Source organism: Podarcis erhardii, assembly GCF_964252035.2.
Source record: "Podarcis erhardii genome assembly, chromosome: Z".
NCBI lineage: Eukaryota > Metazoa > Chordata > Lepidosauria > Squamata > Lacertidae > Podarcis > Podarcis erhardii.
Window position 1 is genome coordinate 922,283 of NC_138504.1, and position 21,828 is coordinate 944,110.

The 21,828-nt window shown below is 43.0% G+C and overlaps 1 protein-coding gene across 2 annotated transcripts; it reads right to left on the bottom strand.

The window, feature by feature from the left end:
- Window positions 1-292: 292 nt before the first annotated feature.
- On the bottom strand, window positions 293-21,568 carry HPRT1 (hypoxanthine phosphoribosyltransferase 1). Of its 2 annotated transcripts, XM_081846849.1 has the most exons (9): window positions 21,255-21,498; window positions 14,993-15,099; window positions 13,131-13,314; window positions 11,036-11,101; window positions 7,793-7,810; window positions 7,141-7,223; window positions 5,135-5,181; window positions 4,353-4,429; window positions 293-1,284 (listed from the first exon to the last, which is right to left on the bottom strand). In XM_081846849.1, exons 1-9 carry the CDS (start codon window positions 21,300-21,302, stop codon window positions 1,237-1,239), a joined length of 678 nt encoding a protein of 225 aa, XP_081702975.1. In that variant the 5' UTR covers window positions 21,303-21,498; the 3' UTR covers window positions 293-1,236. The 2 variants fall into 2 exon arrangements, with proteins under 2 accessions (XP_081702975.1, XP_081702976.1); XM_081846850.1 differs by lacking the exons at window positions 293-1,284; window positions 4,353-4,429; window positions 5,135-5,181; window positions 7,141-7,223; window positions 7,793-7,810 and adding an exon at window positions 7,832-9,005 and having other exon boundaries at window positions 21,255-21,568.
- Between the last annotated feature and the right edge of the window lie 260 nt (window positions 21,569-21,828).

Below are 21,828 nucleotides of genomic sequence, written 5' to 3' on the forward strand. Positions count from 1 at the left end.
AACCACCCATTTGAAAAAGCCCACAAAGAAACAAGCTAAGGGGAAAAAGAATAAAAGGGTAACTTGCAAAGCATCCTCTGATGGCCCACACATGGGTGCTTAGTGAACAACTGATCTTCGCCAGGGCACTGGTTGCACTGGTTTCATCTAGTGCAGAGCGCTGGGCCCTCTGCCTGGGGCCCACAGACCTTGCTTCCTTCAACAGAGAGGGAAGGTGTAGCGAACCCTGAGGAGGCATATGTACCGCAGATGTTTTGGCAGATGGAAGAGGCCAGCGCAGTCGTCAAGGTGCTACCTTTGGAGAAACAGCCTTTATTTAAAAGTATGTTGGTTGTGCATACAGTCAACATTACAATCATTTTTCATTGAGGTGAAATACAGGAAGATAGTTCTGAAAGGCAGTTTTGCTCCACTGATGGAGAAGGGAAAGGAAAATTAAGACAGAATCCACCTGGAGCTTGGAGGGGACAATCCTGATGTGAATCAATTCCCATTTTCTTCTCCCCTTGGGTTTGTGTAAGAGAAGTTCCAGGTGGACTATACAATTAATTTTATAGGAGGTGATAAGCCTGGTAGCTGCCTCAACATTCTATATGTCACTTGCTCTCTTTTCAGGCTGAAATGGCATTATTTTTTGTGCAGAGCTCCTGTAAGAGGCAAGTAAGGCAACTACAGAGAAAGCAGTTTAGCATAACATTATCCATACTCCTTCAAGAGCATCATGCCTCTGTTGCAGGGTGGTGGCACACCCTGGATATCCAATAATCACCTTAATTTCTGCTTTCATTACTATATAAAACTTAAATTACTTGGTTTTTTTAAAAAAATATTACTAATATAATTTCCCATCTTAAAATGCCTTATACATTTACAGTACTTAAAACTATTTGAGTTCTGAAGTTTAAAAGCGGGGAGAGAGGAATATGTTTGGGGGTCAAACACACAGCAAATCCCACTAGGAAAGGAGCTAGAATCAGTAGATTCATAGTGCAATTTTCTTAAAAAAGGAAAGAGAAAGAGAGAACACACAACGACACCCCCTTTTTGTTTCTCAAATGTAAATGAACAAGACGAGGTTATTATACTGTACATGCAATAAGTTATAGCAAGCAAATGACAACAAAGTTGGAGAACTCTACAATTTTAAGCTGGTGACCAGAGCCAAAGGCAGAGGAAAATGGACACTGTGGATGCACATTTCAAAGTCCCGTAACTGTGGTGCTGGAGCAACTGCTGTCATGCCTTGTATTTCTGTTTCCCAGTCTCACTTATGACACAAATGTGCTGAAAGAGAGAGGGTAAAAGCACTGTGTGGATTAGGAGTTTAACAGCTAGGAGATGAACAAACACTCTGCAGAGCCTGTTAGCACTGAGTGTGACCAAGAAATAGGACCCAGGGGACATCTCCCACTAGGGCCTTCAACATGAGAGAAGCTCATCCCGTTCTTCATAAATACACTGGGGGCGTGAGGAACTGCCCCAGTAGATGCCCCAAGCAGAGCACCCTCTTTTTTTGGAAGGAGAAAAGGAAGTGAGTGGAGGCATTGCTGCAGTCCTGGCATAGCTCCTTCCCTGCCCCAGCACGGGGCACCTCTCTCTCCTCTCCAACACTGCCCAAAGAGTTGGCTCTGCATTTCTAGGGGGTCCTTCAAATAAGGGCCTATCCTTCCCACTATAAAGGCCTGTCACCATACACTTTCCTTTCTATGTTAGATTTGCCTTAGAATTCTTGGGATGCATTCAACGTAGGGCTATGTAACCTGCAGGTATAGAGCAGTATACTAATTTATAAATACAGTGGTGCCCGGCAAGACGAACGCCTCGCAAGATGGAAAACCCGCTAGACGAAAGAGTTTTCCGTTTTGGAGGTGCTTCACAAAACGAATTTCCTATGGGCTTGCTTTGCAAGACGAAAATGTCTTGCGAGTTCCTGCGGGTTTTTTTCCCCTTTCCCCCCCTTTTTCTAAGCCGCTAAGCCGCTTATCTGCTTATCCGCTAAGCCGATAAGCCGCTAAAAGCCGCTAAACCGCTAATAGCGCTAATCTGCTAAGCTGTCAATGGGCTTGCTTCGCAAGACGAAAAAACCGCTAGACGAAGAGACTCGCGGAACAGATTCTTTTCGTCTTGTGAGGCACCACTGTAATAAGAATAACAGTAAGTTCAATCAGCACAAAGATTTATTCTTCTGCAACACAACTTCCCCTTCTCCCTTCCCCCATGAGTCCCCTAAATCAATTCTAGGGGTTTTCCCAACCCTCTGGAGAAGATCTGGGGAGGAGTGGGGGAGAAGCCCCATTTTGCTAGGGTAATCCTTTTGCTGACAGGAAGAGTTCACAGAATAACCACCATCTTATCAGCCACTAATGACTCCAAGGGTAAGTAGCTCTATTCCCTGCAGTGACAAATTATTTGGTGAATTTATTTCCAAATAACTAATCCTTCAGTTTTTAAAAGAATCCAACATTTCCAACTCTTGAAACTTGTATTTAGGAGCAACTGTGCACTTCACAAGTCCTTGATTCTGAATTACTCTTTTCCAAATCAACTGCAATTCTTTTAGAATTGTATCCGTTACTAATTAATGTGTATAAATTTACCCCTCAAGGACTGACTACCCTTCTGTAAAATAATAAAAAAAGGTAACGGAAAAGACCCCTGACAGCTCATGATAAAAAGAAATGGTGGAGAGTGAAGCACAGAACCTGTTAGTCTGAGAGACAGCAGATGCAAACCCTGGACAAGCTGACACAGGAGGGGTGAAAAGGACAGTACTTTTTATCTTCTGTTCTTATTTCTAGTTTAGGGGGAAAAAATTACTGTGGTGTTGGTGGGGAAACACAACATTGTGAGAGAGGTTCATAAAATTAAGCTTGGAGTACAGAAAATCTCCCCTCAGCTCATAATACTTGAATTTCGGATCCCCTAATAAAACTGACAATAAATTCAGGACAGACAAAGAAGTAAAAGACTTCTTTACAAAACACATAATTAACTTTCCAAATACACAGCAACAGGATATGGGGATGGCAAGCAGCTCAAACAGCTTTGGAAGGGGGTTAGGCAAAGTCCATGGCAGTTCACCATCATAACCAGGTTCAGAGGCAGCGCATCTCTGAGTTACAGCTGCCTGGGGTGGTGAGAGGGGTGGTGCCACAGCAGAAAAGGCCTAGTGCCTGGTGGGCTTGGCAGAAGGAAGCCTAGAGACAGACCACTGTGTGAAACAGGGTGATGGAGAAATGGACCTTTCACTGACGAAGCTGCAGGGCTCCTTTTACCTCATTATCATCAGGAATGGAACCTGAAGGGGTAGCTATTCAGTCTAATTACAAGCCACAAAATTATGATATTCGGTAACACTAGCATCAGCTTGGCTACATGGATATTTAAAACAACAGAAGCTATGTCAGCTGTCTCACCTGCCCACCTCAGTAGATTCTAAAATGGCCATTTATTTATTATTATATTATATTATATTATATTATATTATATTATATATTATATTATAAACATATTATATTTATTATATATTTTTATTATTTATTATATATTTATTATATATATTATATATAATTATTATATATATATAATTATTATTTATGTTTACATTCCACTTTCATAAAGTATACCAAGGAAGCTTACAACATACAAACTATAATAAAATATAAATATATATAAGAAAATAATTAAAAACATCAATAGAAATTCAGTAAATACTAGTTAGCCTTTCTTGCAAAAACTGCTTTGAGACAGGCTCTCTGCCCATCTCTACTGGGAAATGTCACACTTGACCAATAAGGCTTAAGGATATAGAATTGAGGTTGGAGGAGAACCTAAACTGCTGTCAGGTTAATGGGGTTGTTTGGGAGCCCAACGGATCTGGGTGGGAAATACAGGAAACAGCCCTTGTGCGTGGGGAGTGTGCGTGAGCCCCCTCCACTCCATTATGTGCCTGTAAAGTTTATGGCCAGCAGAGCCTGGGGTTCCCCAAGAGCAGAATATGCGTGTGCCGAAAACCTCATTCTGGCATTTCTCTACCCACCGGTAAAAGAAGCAAAGGAAATGTTGCACCAAGGGGAAGGGGGGCTGTGGCTCAGTGGCAGAGCATCTGTTTTGCATGCAGAAGGCCCCAGGCTCAATTCCCAGTATCCCCAGTTATGAATGGAAAAGACCTTCTGCCTTGAACCCTGGGAAGTTCTGTCAGTCAGCACTGAAAATACTGGACCAGTGGTTTGACTCTGCATAAGCCAGTTTCCTACGTTCCTACTTGACAGTAAAGATCAGGCAGAAGGGGAGCAGGGGGGGGAATACTCTTCCTCAATTTATACAGAAGACAATCTTTGTTCATTACTTACATTTAGATCTCTGAAGTATTCATTGTAATCTAGAGCATATCCCACCACAAACTTATCTGGTACTTCAAACCCAACAACTGAAAAAGAGCCAGAATTCATCAGTATGTTAAATTTGGGCAATGTTTAGATAATCATATTACATTATTTGGATTATTCATAATCAGTTTCCTATTTGATAATGCTGCCTATTGGCATTGTTTAAAAAATGTAACAAGGATAAAACAGGGAGACATAAAACTGACAGTACATTTTGATACAGGGAAAAGCTACACCATGTCCGATTGGCAAGTCCTAGGCTCTGTGGTTTAACCCACAGCACCACCCGCGTCATGGTAGGGACTAGGTGACAAGGCCCCAGATGAGTGGAAAAACACATACCACTGAAAGGAGTTAAATTATTGCAAAAGCTGCAATTTAAGCTGCAATCCTAAACACATTTAATAGGGAGAAAGCCCCACTGAACACAGTTTGGAGTAAATATGCCCAGGATTGCACCGTTACCCATTTCACAAGTCCTTCAGGTATCTCTACTTAAACACACTGCAAACCAAGTACAGTACATATCCACGGAGGCCAGGTCACTCTCCTTAATTCTGCTCCAGCTCCTATAAATCTTTTCTGTCCTCATTTATCCCTCCCTCCCTATTTTGTAACATTAGGGTTGTTCTTTAGGCCAGTGACTCCCTGCAGTCAAATTTCATCTACTTTCAATCTGAATATAGAGATTTTTACATTGCTTTAAAAATGTATATATTTTAAGGTGCACTGAAGACTTCACTTACAGTCAGGACGGTATCCTACACTTCGAGGTGTTCTTTTGACCAACAAGCTGTTAAAAAGACCCCAAAGCAAAAAAAGTAAATTGTGGGTAGAAATTAACTCATGAAATGCACTCCATGCTCCCTGCATGCCAAGCCACTAAGTTCTGTACTCCTCCACTGCTATATCACAGTGGAAACACTGAATCTGGATTACAGTGGCAGTTAGAGGGTTCTTTCTACAGCCAAGTTTTAAGTGAGCATAAAGGCTGCTCTCCCCTTCATGGATCACTGCCTTGCCGTGGCGAAGGGGCTTGAATAACTCACAGAAGCTATGAGCTATGCCGTGCAGGGCCACTCAAGATGGACAGGTCATAGTGGAGAGTTTAGACCAAACGTGATCCACCTGGAGGAGGAACCGGCAAGCCACTCCAGTATCCCTGCCAAGAAAACTCCATGGACAAAGACAACAGGCATATAAAAGTTATGACGCTGGAAGATGAGCCCCTCAGGTCGGAAGGCGTCCAACAAGCTACTGAGGAAGAGCAGAGGACAAGTACAAGTAGATTCAGAGCTGATGAAGCAGCTGGGCCAAAGCCGAAAGGACGCTCAGTTGCGGATATGCCTGGAAGCGAAAGGAAAGTCCAATGCTGTAAAGAAAAATATTGCATAGGAACCTGGAATGTAAGAACCATGAACCTGGGTAAGTTGGATGTGGTCAAAAATGAGATGGCAAGAATAAATATTGACATCCTGGGCTTCTTGTTCCACATAGAGATTTCTCAGGAGACAGATGAGGTGATCAGGCACTCCCATTTCTTTAAGAACTTGCCATAGTTTGCTGTGGTCAACACAGTCAAAGGCTTTTGCATAGTCAATGAAGCAGAAGTAGATGTCTTTCTGGAACTCTCTAGCTTTCTCCGTAATCCAGTGCATGTTTGCAATTTGGTCTCTGGTTCCTCTGCCGCTTCGAAATCCAGCTTGCACTTCTAGGAGTTCTCGGTCCACATACTGCTTAAGCCTGCCTTGTAGAATTTTAAGCATAACCTTGCTAGCGTGTGAAATGAGTGCGATTGTGCAGTAGTTGGAAAAGACCCTGATGCTGGGAAAGAATGAAGGCACAAGGAGAAGGGGACGACGGAGGACGAGATGGTTGGACAGTGTTCTCGAAGCTACCAGCATGAGTCTGACCAAACTGCGGGAGGCAGTGGAAGACAGGAGTGCCTGGCGTGCTCTGGTCCATGGGGTCACGAAGAATCGGACACGACTAAACAACAACAACAAAGGCTGCTCTTTGACCAATTGTGTATGAGGAGGAGCAGGCATTGAAAAGTATTCTCTTCCTCCTTCAGTGGTGCCAGAAGGGGAAATTCAGCACATCACCGTTCTGTGCCTGAAGCATCTCCCCCCTGCCTAGGCCCCTGCACTGCCATGAAACTTGTGCAGCAGAAAAGTGACTTTACCTATGCTCAAAATATACTGTGGACAGTGGGAGACTTTCCTCAAAATATACAGAATAAATAAAGAAGTTTGTTTAGGAAGGCAGAGTTATTCTGATAATTAAAGTTAAAAATTAGTATTTAAGCTAGCTACTGGGTGAGATGCAAGAGTCATTGTACTAAGAACGCAGAAGGTCTACTAAGAGTAAGTATAATATGTGGGTGTTTAAGAGAGAAGTGATCCAAGATGACACTCATTTTTAGACCAAAAATTAAACTGTTAAAACCTTTTAATAAAGCAATTTCCCTTAGACTAGTTCTCTTTGTTATTCAGTCTTGGGCAGCTGAAGCATAGAGGTGGATTGAGAGCCCACTGCTTTTAACTATGGGCACCTTCATCACAAAGGCAATGATCAATATCCAGCACAAGCAATGGAGAAAAATTAACACCCCCAACCTTGCACTTATAACTCCTAAACGTAACTGACCTCAAAAGGATACAAAAAGATGTGTAACTGTACCACCTTTTTTCATCATTCTGCAAAAGTTCCTGAGAAAGCAAATTGTAGAAAATGCAGGAATTAAACATACCTGGCTACTTTCACCATCTTTGGGTTGTACTGCTTAAGCAGAGACAGAAGAGTCTTCATTGTCTTACCAGTGTCAATTATATCCTGACATTTAAAACAAAAAGAGCCTTGTGAAGTGAAGCTGCAGCCAAGTACCTCTTACAGGTTCATAATTAACTAAATCATACATATGAGGAGGAATAAAATTCAGGGTCATTTGGTGCTCATTTGTGTCTGTCAGTAATTATAAAGGGGGGGGGGAATGAAGGGAACATATCTGCAAATGGATATGGTCCCAGAATTTGAAGTGCACACCAATACTTGATCAGCTCTTTACATGGTCTCCACAAGAACAAAAGCATTTTTGTGTAAAATATTAACAAGCTCCAGCTGAATTAAGTCACAATGCAATTAAGCAGAATCAGTTCAACAATGCATTATTGGCTATCCATCTTAGTAGTAAAAAAAACTGCATGCGAATTAAGTGTCCCCCTGATGGCAGCTGCTCGTACAAGAGAAATTGCTTTTTCTTTTGAGAGAGCTTTAATCCATACTTTAGCTTAGGGATAGTTATTGTTCTGGAGTAAAATGGTGCTACATTATTTGTACTGGTTTCACAGCATTACCTCAAATCATACCTATTAAAAAAGGAAAATGTAAACTGTTGTACTTACTTCTACAATCAAGACATTCTAGGAGAAAGAGAAAAATAGAAACTCATGAGTTTAATTAAGTCAACACTTGGTTTCCAATTTATATTTATCCAAACCTTTTCAGGATGCCTGTTTTTCATTTTTCATTTCCCTGATTAACCAGCACACAAATATAGGTGGATACTTCAACTATGAAGCAAACCAGCAGAAAATGGCTACAAAATTATGCCCTGTGGTTAAACGACTCAGGTTTCTACTGCTCATTAGCACAAACTCAAAATCGAAAGTTTATCATAGTTCAGAAATAAAGTACCAATTTCAATGCAACAAGTTTCAGAACCAACTGAGGGGGCGAGGAAGCATTAGTACCAGAGGAAATACAACATGTGCCACATCCTATTCTTTCTAATGCACTGATATTGCTTAGCTAGTTTAGGCACCTTCTCAAGGGCAAGCTAACAACAACAAAAATATTGAACATTCATCATCAGAACAGCTTTGTAAAAATTAGGACGGCCCTGGATCAGTAGCAGAAGGTCCCAATTTCAATGCCTGGCTATCCAGGAGGGGCTGGAAATGTTCCATCTGAAACCCTGCCGAGAAATCGCCAGTCAGGGAAGACCATCCTGAGCTTGATGGATCAATGGCCTGACTATGTATAAGGCAGTTTATAACTAGTGCCACATTAGAATTCAGAACAGGGAGTACTCATTCATATTTTCATGAGTTGTCTTCATATTTAAAGTAGAGAGTGATTTAGAACTGAATCATGTACCTAAATATGAATGTGCTATCTATCCATGAAGAAATTGAGTAGGGGGTGAACCCCCCAACCCCCACATAAACAAAGCCTAGAGGTTGCAGAGTGCAAGTAAGGGAGCACCCAAGGCCCTAGAGGCATCATTGGTATGGCCACTTGCAGACAGAACCTCAAGACGTCCTGTGCAATCCTACATCTCTATATCTACTGGGAGGCACAATCGGAAGCCTTCTGTGAAAGCTTAGAGAATAACTGATAGCAGGGGAGGGGTTAAGGTTTTCAAAAAAATTGTATGATCCTTATAGCATTACTTGCTACTGTCATTAATATTTACTGTTAGAAGTGAAACGTTTCACACCTTACATGACAAATGAAAGTTGAATGTCTTGACAAGCAGCTCTGTTTGTACGGCAGAACCAGGAGAGGGGAGACGTAACAGAATATTGCAACAGCCTTTGGGGGACATTTCTTGCTCTATATAGCAGTAGGCACAAAATAGAGGATGAGATGAATGCTGCTATTAGACAGAAGCAGCACTACAAAGAAGACAAGATGCACTTCAGAAGATGTTCGAGTGCAGGAGTGGGGAACCTGTGGCCCTCCAGAGACTGTTGGAATCCAACCCACATCAGCCACTGCCAGCACGGCCAACCGTCAAGGATGATCACAAGGAGTTGTAATCCAGCAGCATCTGGAGGGGCACAAGCTCCCCACCCCAGAATTATATTTTAAGAAGTCTTATCTTCTCAATACTGTAAAGATAAGGGAAAGGGCTCAGTGGTAGGGCAGCTGCATTGCATGCAAAAGGCCCAAAGTTCAACACCCTCCAAGCCCCTCCAGGGTCAGGTTGGTAGGTGATCAGGTGACTGGAAGAGACTCTTTGCTGCCAGATATCCTGCAGAACCATTGCTAACTGGAGCAAACAATGCTGGGTTAGGGGGACAAATACACATACCACATTGGAGATACAGTGGTACCTTGGCTTACATACGCTTCAGGTTACATACGCTTCAGGTTACAGACTCCGCTAACCCAGAAATAGTACCTCGGGTTAAGAACTTTGCTTCAGGATGAGAACAGAAATCGTGCTCCGGCAGTGCGGCAGCAGCAGGAGGCCCCATTAGCTAAAGTGGTGCTTCAGGTTAAGAACAGTTTCAGGTTAAGAACAGACCTCCGGAACGAATTAAGTACTTAACCTGAGGTACCACCGTATTGCAGGCTCGGTTCCATACCACCACAATAAAGCTAGTATTGCAATAAAGCAAGTCACACTTTTTGTTGTTGTTGTTTCCATTTGGATATAAAAGCTATATTTACACTATGCTGTAGTCTAGGCAAGGGGCCCCTGCAACCAAGGGCAGGAGGAGAAAAACCCAGCCTCAGCCCTGGCCAGCTCCACTGCTGTGGCCAGAAGAGGGGGGGGGGGGCTTTCTTCCACTGGAAGTGAGTGGGCTGCCTGCAGCTGCACCCTGGTCCTCGTAAAGAGCAGTATCTGCGGAGTGCAACAAAGGAGGCATGCCTGCAGTCTGACCTGCAGCTTCATGTGTTCCTTTGAAGATGTATCAGACTGCAAGAGCTAATCCTAGAAACAAAAGTGTCAGGGGAAATAAAAAACTTGAAACCTGAACCAACAAAATGCCACAAATAAACATAATATGCCTACATCTGTGCCAGGCATATTCTGTTCACAGGTTGCACTTCACTGATTCAGATTTCAAGTCTTATACTTTGGTTTTTAAAATTGTTTCCTTGACTTGATTACTGTAGCATTATGTTTCTTTGGTCACAGTTGTCTCCTTTTATACTTCTAAAGTAACAAGACTCCCGAAGAGTATTTGCAGTTTACCTTTTTCAAATTTAGATTGCCTTCCACAAACAGACTTTGCAGCATGGAACACTGGAACAAAAATGAGGGAAATTGCTCCTAAGGTGTTGCATGCAGTTGATATGGCCATGTTCTATTATAATATTTCTTAGTAGCAAGTGCTACCATTTACAAAAGACAACATAAGCCACATCCGTCAGAACAATAGTCTTGCCTAGTCCTCATTCCAGCAGTGACTCTCAGGTGCCTCTGGGGACTTACAAATTGCGCATGAGGATAATAACCTTCCCCAGATTTTGTCCCCAGCATCTGGTATAGAGAGCTCTGCTGCTTCTGTATAATGAAGTTCTACTTCACTATAACAGCTAATAGGAATTGATGTGTTTTTTCTCTATGATTTTTTTTAAGCCCCTAAGGAAGTGGCGACAAAAACATACACAGCAATTGTGCTGTTGCAAAATACAGCCAGCGAGAGAAGAGGACCTTGAAACCTGGTGCACGTGCACTCTCACCTTTATTTGCCTCTCACAGAATGGGTTCAATTGTGCTCTGCCTTTAAGTGTAACTAATTGGTGATGGAAAATTAGTAGCATACAAAAGTGCTTCACAGAAATTTCCCTATCTATCTATCTATCTATCTATCTATCTATCTATCTATCTATCGCCATTTATTACATACCTTGCCAGTCAAGGTTGAAAGGTCATCCCCACCAATTACCTTTATATCACCAGTGGACTGGTCATTCTGATTTTAGAGAGAAAAGAAAAAGAAAGGGTTTGGAGGAGAATAATAATAAAGTGAATCTTCACTAAACACAAAAACAAACAAACAAACAAACAAACAAACAAACAAACAAACAAACAAACCAAAAGCCCTACTCGAAAAATGAAGCTTTTAAAAAGTTTGTAAATCCTGGCTGGCAACATTCACCATACAACAGAGGAAGAGGAAAATTTTCCCAATCCTGCACAGAAGAAGGCTCCCTCTTTCTTCTTCTTCTTCCTCTTCTTCTTCTTCTTCTTCCTCCTCCTCCTCCTCCTCCTCCTCCTCCCATCAGGTTTTTTTCAGAAATGTGAACTCAAAGCGACTTACAAAGACAGGAGTGCTTCTCCCCCACCTTGACTAAGCCTCTTAAAAATGAACATAAAACATCACTCCCACCCACAGTGGAACACAAAGCTGTCTGTCTGGAAGAGACAGTCAAGGATGTACCAGGGACTAAAAAGGCGATTGACAGAATGGATAGCTGAAAGTACATCTACATTATTTTTAAATATGAGGACATACCAAAGTGTAAAGGTACAAAACATCTAGAAAAGAAGGCACTTAATGTTTCCATTTGTAGTTTTAAGAAGAAGGAAGCTGTCATACTTGTATCTGTGCTTTTGACAGCAAACAAGAATTGCCTTTAAAAATTGATGTCTAAAAAGAAATATACTATCACTCATGTGATGTCAATACCCTACTTGCCTAATCCCAACCCTCAAAACTCTGTAAACAATTTAATTTCTAATTTCACAGACAACTTAAGCAAATTATAAATTTATGTTTCCAATTAGGTTGTTTCTACTTATCTCCCCTCCTTTTTGTGTACTTTAATCAGGTCCTTAGTTAAGGGGAATGGGATCACAGAAGTATAGTGCCCTGATCACAGAAATAATATACTCCATATGTGCTTTTCAAATTCTTAGTTTAAGTTTTTCTTATATGACTTTAAACTCCCAAGTATTTTCTGTTTCCTCAATGATAAATGTTACACTGAACAATCACCTACCTTCTTAAAGTAAAAGAAAAACCTTTAATAATCAAAAAGTAAAACCAAGCACATAATTTCCAAAAGCAAGTTGTTATCCTCCTTGGACCTAAGCCTCAGCTAAATGTTAACATCAATGGTATTCCTCATAGAATCACAGAACTGTAGAGTTGGAAGGTGTGGGATGTAAAAATGTATTGCAGTCAAATACAACATTCCCACAATGCACATGCAATGTATCACTCAGGAGAAAACTTGCTAGTTCCTCCTGAGCTGGGACAGACTTCCTTTGCATGTGACTTAGTGTGGGTGTGGTCTGTTCTTTTTTGTGTTCCTAAGAGTTAGGAGAAGTGACTACTGAATCGCAGCCACTTGATAGTTCACATTGTTATAGGCTGCCTTCAGGGATCTTATTGTGAACTGGATGATTGTAAGTAAACTAGTTTTATGTTAACTTTAATCATATGGTTGTGTCTATTCTTTTAGGAGGGATATAAAAAGGGAAACCAGGAATCCTAAATAGTGAGGCTCAGACAAGCCTGCAACTAGCTAACTGCTGTGTAATTTAAAAGGGAGATTGTTTAACAACTCTGCTAAGTTATGGAACTTGCTGATGCAAGTTAGGAAGGATATAATAAAATAATATATCCCCTCAAACATCCCCACAGAAGGGACCTCCAAGAGTCATGTAGCCCAACCCCCCACAATGGAGGAATCACAACTAAAGAATCCCTGTCAGATGGCTATCCAACCTCTGCTTTAAAACCTCCAGCGCTATTTGAATAGGACATGGAAGATGCAGCAGGCTTGTTTGCTCCTATTCCAGAAGGCAGAACCAGAACCAGCAGGTTCAGATTACAAGAAAGGGGACCCTGACACAACATTAGGAAGAACATTGTGACAGTAAGAGCCGTTCAACAGTAGAACAGGCAGCCTTGGAAGGTGGCAGACTCTCCTTCATTGGTGCTTTTAAACAGTGGTTGGATAGCCATCTGCGTGAGCGACTGCAGACACACTTACGCAATAGCTCTTCAGCCTGATGAAGTCAACGGTCATAGGGATAGACTTGTCACTGTTTCGATTCAGGGCTTTGATATAATCCAGCAAGTCAGCAAAGAACTTGTAGCCCCCTTTAAGTACACAGAGAGCCACGATGTGATGCCCTCCCATACTCTGCATGATTTCTCGTGCCAGTCTTTCTGTTCTGTGGAAAGAGAAACAAACTAATTTGCCACACCGAGGCCAGTGTCAGGTCTCTCTCTCTCTCTCTCTCTCTCTCTCTCTCTCTCTCTCACACACACACACACACACACTTATTTGTACCATTTCTAAACCAGCCTTCCTCCAAGGAGATTCCAGGGCATATACAAATCTATATCATAAGAATAATAAATTACAACATAAAAATATAAAACTATTCCAAAAGACCAACAGTCAGAACATGAGTTAAAATCAAACTGCTACTCTAAGGCCTGCCCAAACAGATGTGTCTTCACACCACATGGAAAACTCAGTAAGAAAGAAGTCAGCCATAGTTCTGGAGAGAGGAGAAAAAATATATGCAGATGGAGCCTTAAGACTATTAATACTCTTCCCCGCACAACTCCCCACTGAGTAGAAATCACCAGTGGGATTGCAAGAAGGGTGTCCCAATAAGATTTCAACACCCAGACTGACAAGTAACAGGAGAGGCCCTCCTTCAAGGACTTGAGACTGAAAATTATTCTCATTATATCATGTTATTATTCACCCCCACTGGCTTGGACAAACCATGGTAAGCATTCATGCAAAGATAAAGCCAACAGAGCATCTTTCCCTGATACTGTATTTATCTCCCATCTGACAAAATAGGGCTATTTACTGGTCAGTGACATTTCTGCTTTTTCTCACTTGTCAAGGTTAATCTAATAGCAGTACTGCCAAACTCCCTTGATTTTACAGGGCAGCATGTGCCAAAGTAAATCTCTGTCTCTGCCTAGTTACTGGACAACTTTCAAAAGATATGAAGCATACAGGTCTTCAGAAGGTAAATTAATTCACTTTTTAAAGCATATTGCAGCTTGGATTAGTAAGGCACCAACAATACACTCCGGAAATTCAGAAACAAGGAAACAGAAAGCTGTTCAAATTTTTAAAGTTCTGTGTGTGTCAGTGAGGAAACTTGTTACCTAATATATACACATGCACACACTTAATTTACAGTATGTCCTTATATCCCTTTTCTCATTAACATATGAATTATGGGCAAATTACCTGTCTTTTTATGGGTCAGGAACTGGTAACAATTTGCTAGAGGTGCAGAAAATTAGAGCAATGGTTCCCAAGCTTCACTACCCCCTTAGACCACCTCAAAATTGCTGATGGACCACATAAGGATTTTTGTTTGCTGTAGCAATGGTAATGTACTCCACTAGAAGCCATTTGATTTGCAATTGCATTTTTACTTCTTATATATTGTACTTTTTGTATTACAAATTAAAACCCAATATAAGAATTAAAAGACACAATAAAAATACCATTACGAATTAGTATCAATATTTAATGTGATGGATGTGCCATCTCCTGTCTTCAGCCACAATCTACATAAATGCTGTGGACAGGCTGAATGGAGCAGTCATCCGCAGACCACAATTTGGGTTCCACTGAACTAGGAAGTCCAACTCAGGAGGAGCTGTGTGCTCCTCAGAGCATTGTGTTGCTGGCATAGGAGATGTTCCCTTCCACAGCAACTGCCTTTACTGTGTACAGAGGCAATTTATCTACGCTCCAGTAAACCAGACACTGCAAGCTGCAAGAGCCACCATAAAGTAAAACCTCCTTAGAACATGCAGAGGCTTGCATGCAAATAGTCATTTTTGAATATTGCTGAGAGTAAAACAAACCTGTCCATAATAAGCCCATGAGGAATATATACTTTTTCCAAATCTTCTGCATAATGTTTTGGTATGCAAAACAAGTCTAGGTCATATCCTTGTTCATCATCTCCAATCTAAAAGGAAAACAGAAAAGGTGAGGTCAGGTACAATGTGTTACATATCCTCCAAGAGAACAAAAATATATTAAAAAGCCTCATAATCTGGGATTACTCAAAAATTCAAAGCTTTAATCTATTGGCAGAGTGTATGTTTTGCCTGCGTGAGGCTCCAGGGGGCTTCAACCATGGTATTTCCAGTGAAAAAGATATCGGGGAATGGATTTTATTCTGTTAATTAGCTTTGAGATGAAGGAAAAATATTCTGATGCAAAGATAGTTTGTGCAGTTGGGGGTGGGTTATCATTTATAATGGAAAAATGGGAAAAGTTAAATAAAAATAATATTGAGAAAATATCATCTAAGGACTAGGCAAGGCAATGGAAGAGTCAGAGCTATGGAAGAGTCAGTGGGATCAATAGAGGACAATAGTGCACCATTTCTGACTTGAATCCTCAAAATACATGACAGCAAAGCTCCACAGCAGAGCATGCAAGTACAGTTTTCTCCTCCCCATCCTCCAGCAAAGAGGGCTCCTCTAGGAAAGCAAGCTGAATTATGTATATTTGCTACTACTCATGGGTTTATCTGCCACCACAGCCTTCACATCCTACTCAGAGACTCATTGACTCTGGGAGGAATGCACCAGTTGAAAACTGCAGACAACTACAATCTCCTCCCATCTTTGAACTGGGAATCGTGATTCTGCTACAGGCATACTTTAGCACCAAGAGAATGCTGGGCACTGCACAGAACGCACAGCTGACCAGGGACCAGGGAGAGAAAGTGGGGAAGGGTTGAGGGGAATCAAGTGGCAGGGGAGGAAGTAGTTTGGGAGAGGCTTTGGGGAAGAAGTAGACCCTGAGGAGGACAATACAGTATTTGTGATTAGGTATTATGCTGAGGTGGCAAGAATACACAGAGGAACTATACCAGAAAGAAATGGATGTCCCGTACACCCCAGGTAGTGTGGTTGCTGACCTTGTTTTCCCTGTAGTGATGTATGGAAGTGAGAGCTGGATGATAAAGAAGGCTGATCGCCGAAGAATGGATGCTTTTGAATTCTGGTGCTGGAGGAGACTCTTGAGAGTCCCATGGACTGCAAGAAGATCAAACGTATCCATTCTGAAGGAAATCAGCCCTGAGTGCTCACTGGAAGGACAGATCCTGAAGCTGAGGCTCCAATACTTTGGCCACCTCGTGAGAAGAGAAGACTCCCTGGAAAAGTCCCTGATGTTGGGAAAGATGGAGGGCACAAGGAGAAGGGGATGACAGAGGACGAGATGGTTGGACAGTGTTCTCGAAGCTACGAACATGAGTCTGACCAAACTGCGGGAGGCAGTGGAAGACAGGAGGGCCTGGCGTGCTCTGGTCCATGGGGTCACGAAGAGTCGGACATGACTAAACGACTAAACAACATTATGCTGACCCTTTCAGTTCCCACATTTCTGAGGCTTTTTTGAAAACAGCAATAACAGAAGTTTTTTTTTTTTATGTGGAATTTGATTTAAAAAACCTAAAAGTTTGAGAAAAAGCCAGGATACTCCACTACAAGCAGCTCCTAAAATAATATAGCCCCAAGATATCAAAAACAAAACACTGTTCGGAATGTTTAAAATACGTTAGAGAATACTGAAAACCTCAGTTTCAAACAGCAGTAAGTGACTAGACCTTATTAGTCCTAGAGATACATTTGGCGACTTTTAAAGGCATGGAGAGGTGCATGTTCCCCTTATCAAAGCTAAGATCAACATACTGATTATAGAATCATAGAATCATAGAGTTGGAAGAGACCACAAGGGCCATCGAGTCCAACCCCCTGCCAAGCAGGAAACACCATCAGAGCACTCCTGACATATGGTTGTCAAGCCTCTGCTTAAAGACTTCCAAAGAAGGAGACTCCACCACACTCCTTGGCAGCAAATTCCACTGTCGAACAGCTCTCACTGTCAGGAAGTTCTTCCTAATGTTTAGGTGGAATCTTTTTTCTTGTAGTTTGGAACCATTGCTCCGTGTCTGCTTCTCTGGAGCAGCAGAAAACAACCTTTCTCCCTCCTCTATGTGACATCCTTTTATATATTTGAACATGGCTATCATATCACACCTTAACCTCCTCTTCTCCAGGCTAAACATTATGTGTGTGTGGTTTTTTAATTGCTTCTGCTACCAATCACACTTGGCTGTCCTGTATGCTACTGAGCAGCAATACAACTAAAGAATCCCTCGTTGTGAATTATAGTCTCATGAGAAACATTCTGCAGGTAGAAACAACTAATTTGATTGCAGCAAGCCAGACACACTTTTATGCAATGGCCTTGAGAGGAACACCATGCTCCTTTGCCTCTTCATAAACCAATTGGTTAACACCCACATGGCAGAAAGAAACTGAACCCGGCTTGTGATAGATGCTGAAAATGTGTTTTAATTTTCCACGGAGACTGTAGCACTTGGAACAGAACAGCCTTCCCCAAACTGGTACCCTCTAGTCAAAAACACCTGAAGGGCTAGAATAAAATATGCTGCAGCAATCCATAAACAGCAAATGTTTAGATTTATCAGAAGGCTTGTGCAGAACCCTGTTGGCTCTGCATTTATTATTAGGTTCCTCAAATAACATTTTCTCATCTTTCCACTGAACTGAGCATTTCAGTTCATCTGCCAGAGATAGAGGTTCTATCAGTGGGCATTACTGGTGTCTGGAAGACCCCAGATTGGGTTCCCCTACTTGCAGTGCCTACTATGAGAGAATTTATTTATTTATTAAAATTTCTATACTGCACTTCAGCAGAGGATCACAGGTGAAGGGCCAAATACATAACATAGTAAAGAACAAAAACAATTCAAAAGGCTGTAGATTGCTAAACTAGCCAAGGCCTTGGGAGAAGAGGAATGTTTTTGCCTCGCACCTAAAGATATATAATGAAGGTGCCAGGTGAGCCTCCCTTAAATGCCACAAACAAGGAGCCACCGCAGAAAAGGCATTCTCATGTTGTGGCTTTCCGGACCTCTCATGAAGGAGGCACACAAAGAAGGGCCTCCGATTATGATCACAGGGTCCGGGTAGGCTCATATGGGGAGAGGTGGTCCTTGAGGTATTGCAGTTCTGAGTCAAAACGCAGCACTTTTAACTGAGCCTGGAAAATAATTGGCAACTGGTGCAGTCGGGCCAGGATTGGTGTAATATGCTCAAACTGGTTTGCCCTGGTGAGCAACCTGGCCACTGAATTCTGCACCAAGTTTCCAAACCGTCTTCAGAGGAAGCCTCACATATAATGCATTACAGCAATCAAACCTAGAGGTTACCAGAGCATAGACAACAGAAGTACTGTTCTGAATCCAGGGAGGATTTCTTGGCTGAGTGGTTTCACCACTGCCTCCCTGAAGCAGGCAGGGACCACCTCCTCCTCTCGCAAGACGGTATTAACCACTTCCCTGGCCCAGCCAGCTGTCCCTCCCCTGCTAGTTTCTATCAGCCAGGAGGAGCAAGGGTCCAGAGCGAAAGCGAGTGCCCTGACCGATCCTAGCACCTTGTCCATGTCTTTGAGCCTTACTAACGGAAACTCATCCAACATAACAGGACTAGACTGTGCTCTGGACACCCCTCGAGATTCATCTGCTATTAACAGTGGCGTCAAGATCCTGGCAGATGTAAGCAGTTTTATCCAATGCTTTGCAACCAAATCACAGTGAGCTACTGTCTGTTCTCCCACCTCCTTTGCTCCCAACTGTAAAAGGTCCGGTACTACCCAGAAAAGCTCTGTACTGGACAGCACAGCGAGGAGGCATACTTTGCTATCATTCACTGCCACTAAGTAAGCTTGATGATGATCGCTCGCCAGTGTTCAATTGCATTCCACTGGAGTTTTCATTCATTTGCGTTCAAGCCACCTCCAAGCTTGTCTATGCCCTAAGCTCTGCAGTATATCAGGGAGCCAAGCTCCTTGCATAGAACTTGACCAGCGTTAAACAGCAACTGATCAATCCAGACTTTTGTACCCCTTCAATTCAAGAAGTAGGAGTCAGGCAGTGGTAGCGGTTCCTCTATGAACATCAGTTTAGAAAGCCTGGGTTCAAATGATAACATAAAAGATGCCATGTTGCTGATATTTCAAAGTATTTCACCAGAGGAAACTTTGAGGTTCCCTGACTTGTGGTGATGCCTCTCTCTCTCCCTACTAAATCTGGCTTTTGACACCCCACCTTAATTCTACCCCTCAAGTTATAATAATAATAACATAACATAACATAACATAACATAACATAACATAACATAACATAACATAACATAACATAGGTATAAGTATTGTATACAGTTGTATACTGTATACTTATGTATTGCAGAAAGAAAGAATAACTATCCTGAGATGAGGAAAACTGAAATTCCAAATCCACTTTCATAGTAAGTAAGGCATTGGGTTAATTTAATGAAAAACGTTCAAACTTATGGTGTTGTCTTATCCAACTGAACATGCTGACATGTTCAGTTACAGAAATCAGTTGGAGTCCTTTTTATTTGCATCAAACCCAAATATGGCTAGCTCAAGGACACACAAGAAACATATTTCAGAACTAGACTCCTTGAACAGGAAATTACTCATCTTCACATGTGCTTGGTGAGCACAGTCCTATGCACATTTACTAGGAAGTAAGCACCACTGAGTTTAATAGGTTACACAGCACAATCCTAACCATGTAAATGCAGAAGTAAGTCCTACTGAATTCAGTGGGGCTTACTCCCAGGCAAGTGGGTTTAGGATTGCAGCCCAAATGTGTCTAAGGCTGCAACATTAAACCACTTACCTAGAAATAAGCTGATTGACCTCAGTAGGCCTAATAATTTTTTTTTTAAGAACACAAAAAATAGTTGCATACTTTTGTAGATATTAACTCTGGCAATATCCATATACAAACAGATAAATTATTGTAATGGTTTGATGCAAAAGGCATAACTTGAGATGAAGGCATTCTGAATATGCCCAGAAACCTGATTCTTTATTTATACCTCAAAAAAAATCATCCCTAGTATATTAGAAATACAGATTATGGTCAGGGTGATGAGTGCTTTTACAAGTTAAGCCTTCTATCCCTTATCAGTAACACTACTGAAAAACATCGTTTCCCCTCTTTAAAAACCTCTCTTTCCTTGAGACACCAAATGAATATCCCCCCTCCACTTTAAACTCTTCAACCCTCCCCAGATTAACCTCCAGTTTAAAGCCATTCACCTTCTCCTTCCTTCCTCTTTGAACCCTATTAGCTGGGGGTACATATTAATTCCCCCAACTCTCTGAATGTAACAAAATCTTTTTTCCTTCTGTTCCAGGTTATCATTCTCCTCTCCAGAGTTTCCTGAGGAGGCGCTAACCCTGCCCTTCCCCAGCACCCCTTCAAAAAGTAGGGATGTGGGGAGGAGGGCTGACCCTGGTCCAAATCAGCCTCCCCAAATTCAGCCGCACAACCAACTGGACGCTCCTTCGCCTGCCCTGCCTGCAACAAAACATGCCTCTCCCCTTTTGGGCTCTGCAGCCACAGCTGAAACCCTCCAAGGCTTCACTCCCAAAGGCAGCACACTCTTCGTATGTCAACCAACTGCCCCTTAACAAAACCTGGAATTAAGGTATATAGCCAGATTCTTAGAAATGCTGGTGGTGTGCCTCTTTATCTGTTTGAGTGTTTTAAACTTCTTGTACATTATAATGCATTGCAATCTTCCCCTTCCCCTGATTTTAGAGTTTTATCACATTTTGTAAACCGATCTGAGGCTTTTTAATGTGTTTTTCTCTTTTTGGGGGCCATCAATTTGGTGTATGAATTTTATGAAATAATATATGCAAACCATCACAATCATTTTGGGGGTGGCGTGTGGAGGGGATAACTGCGGGGGAGGGGGAGGTCCACAAGGGCCTCTCCCCCCTACCTCCTTTTAAGCGGACCCCACATCTCCAGACACCCTCAGGGCCCCCACCGCAGCCTCCAGGCCCCCTGCCCTTGGCCTTCCAGCACCTTCCCACATTATGGGTCCCCCACCCCAGCTACCCACTTGGCGGGGGGGGGGGAGAAAGCCCCCATGCCCCCATGCCTTGCAGGGCGGGGGTTTGAGGGTCGCTCCCCCGCCTCATGTGGGGCTATGTCCGCAGCCCCCCTCCCAGCCCCCTCCCCTCTCGGCCCCTCACCACGATGCAGGCGGCGCTGGCGCGGGGGTGACCGCTGTGCCCGGCCATGGCGGCGTGGGAGGGAGCGGCCGGCCGGCCGGCGAGGCTCTCCTCGGTCCCTCCTCGGTCGCGGGGCTCCGGCAGCGGGGAAGGGCTGCTGGGCGGCTGCCGGCGCGGCGGTGCGGAGAGACGTCCCGGAGAGAAGAGAGGGAAGAAGGAGCGGCCGGCGGGCGGGCGGGCGGGCGGGCCGGCAGCAACCGCCTCAGCCCAGCCCAGCGCTGCTCGTGAGGAGGACGCCTCCCGCGACGCCCGCCGCGCGCAACATGGCCGCCGCCGCCACCAAGGGGGGGGGTGCGGGGGCGTCGCCGTCGTCGCCTCAAGGCCTCACGAGAAACAAGCCCTGTGGGATGTCACCCCCATGGGTCTCCACATAAGGTGAGGGGAAACAACGCCCCCCTTCCCCGCCACACATAAATAGATATAAAAGAACAACAGCGCCCATAGATGAAGCACACACGTGTGTGTGTGTGTGTGTGTGTGTGTATTCATAGAGGAGGGCAAGGGAAACTCAACACCCCCGTATAAAAACGAGGGC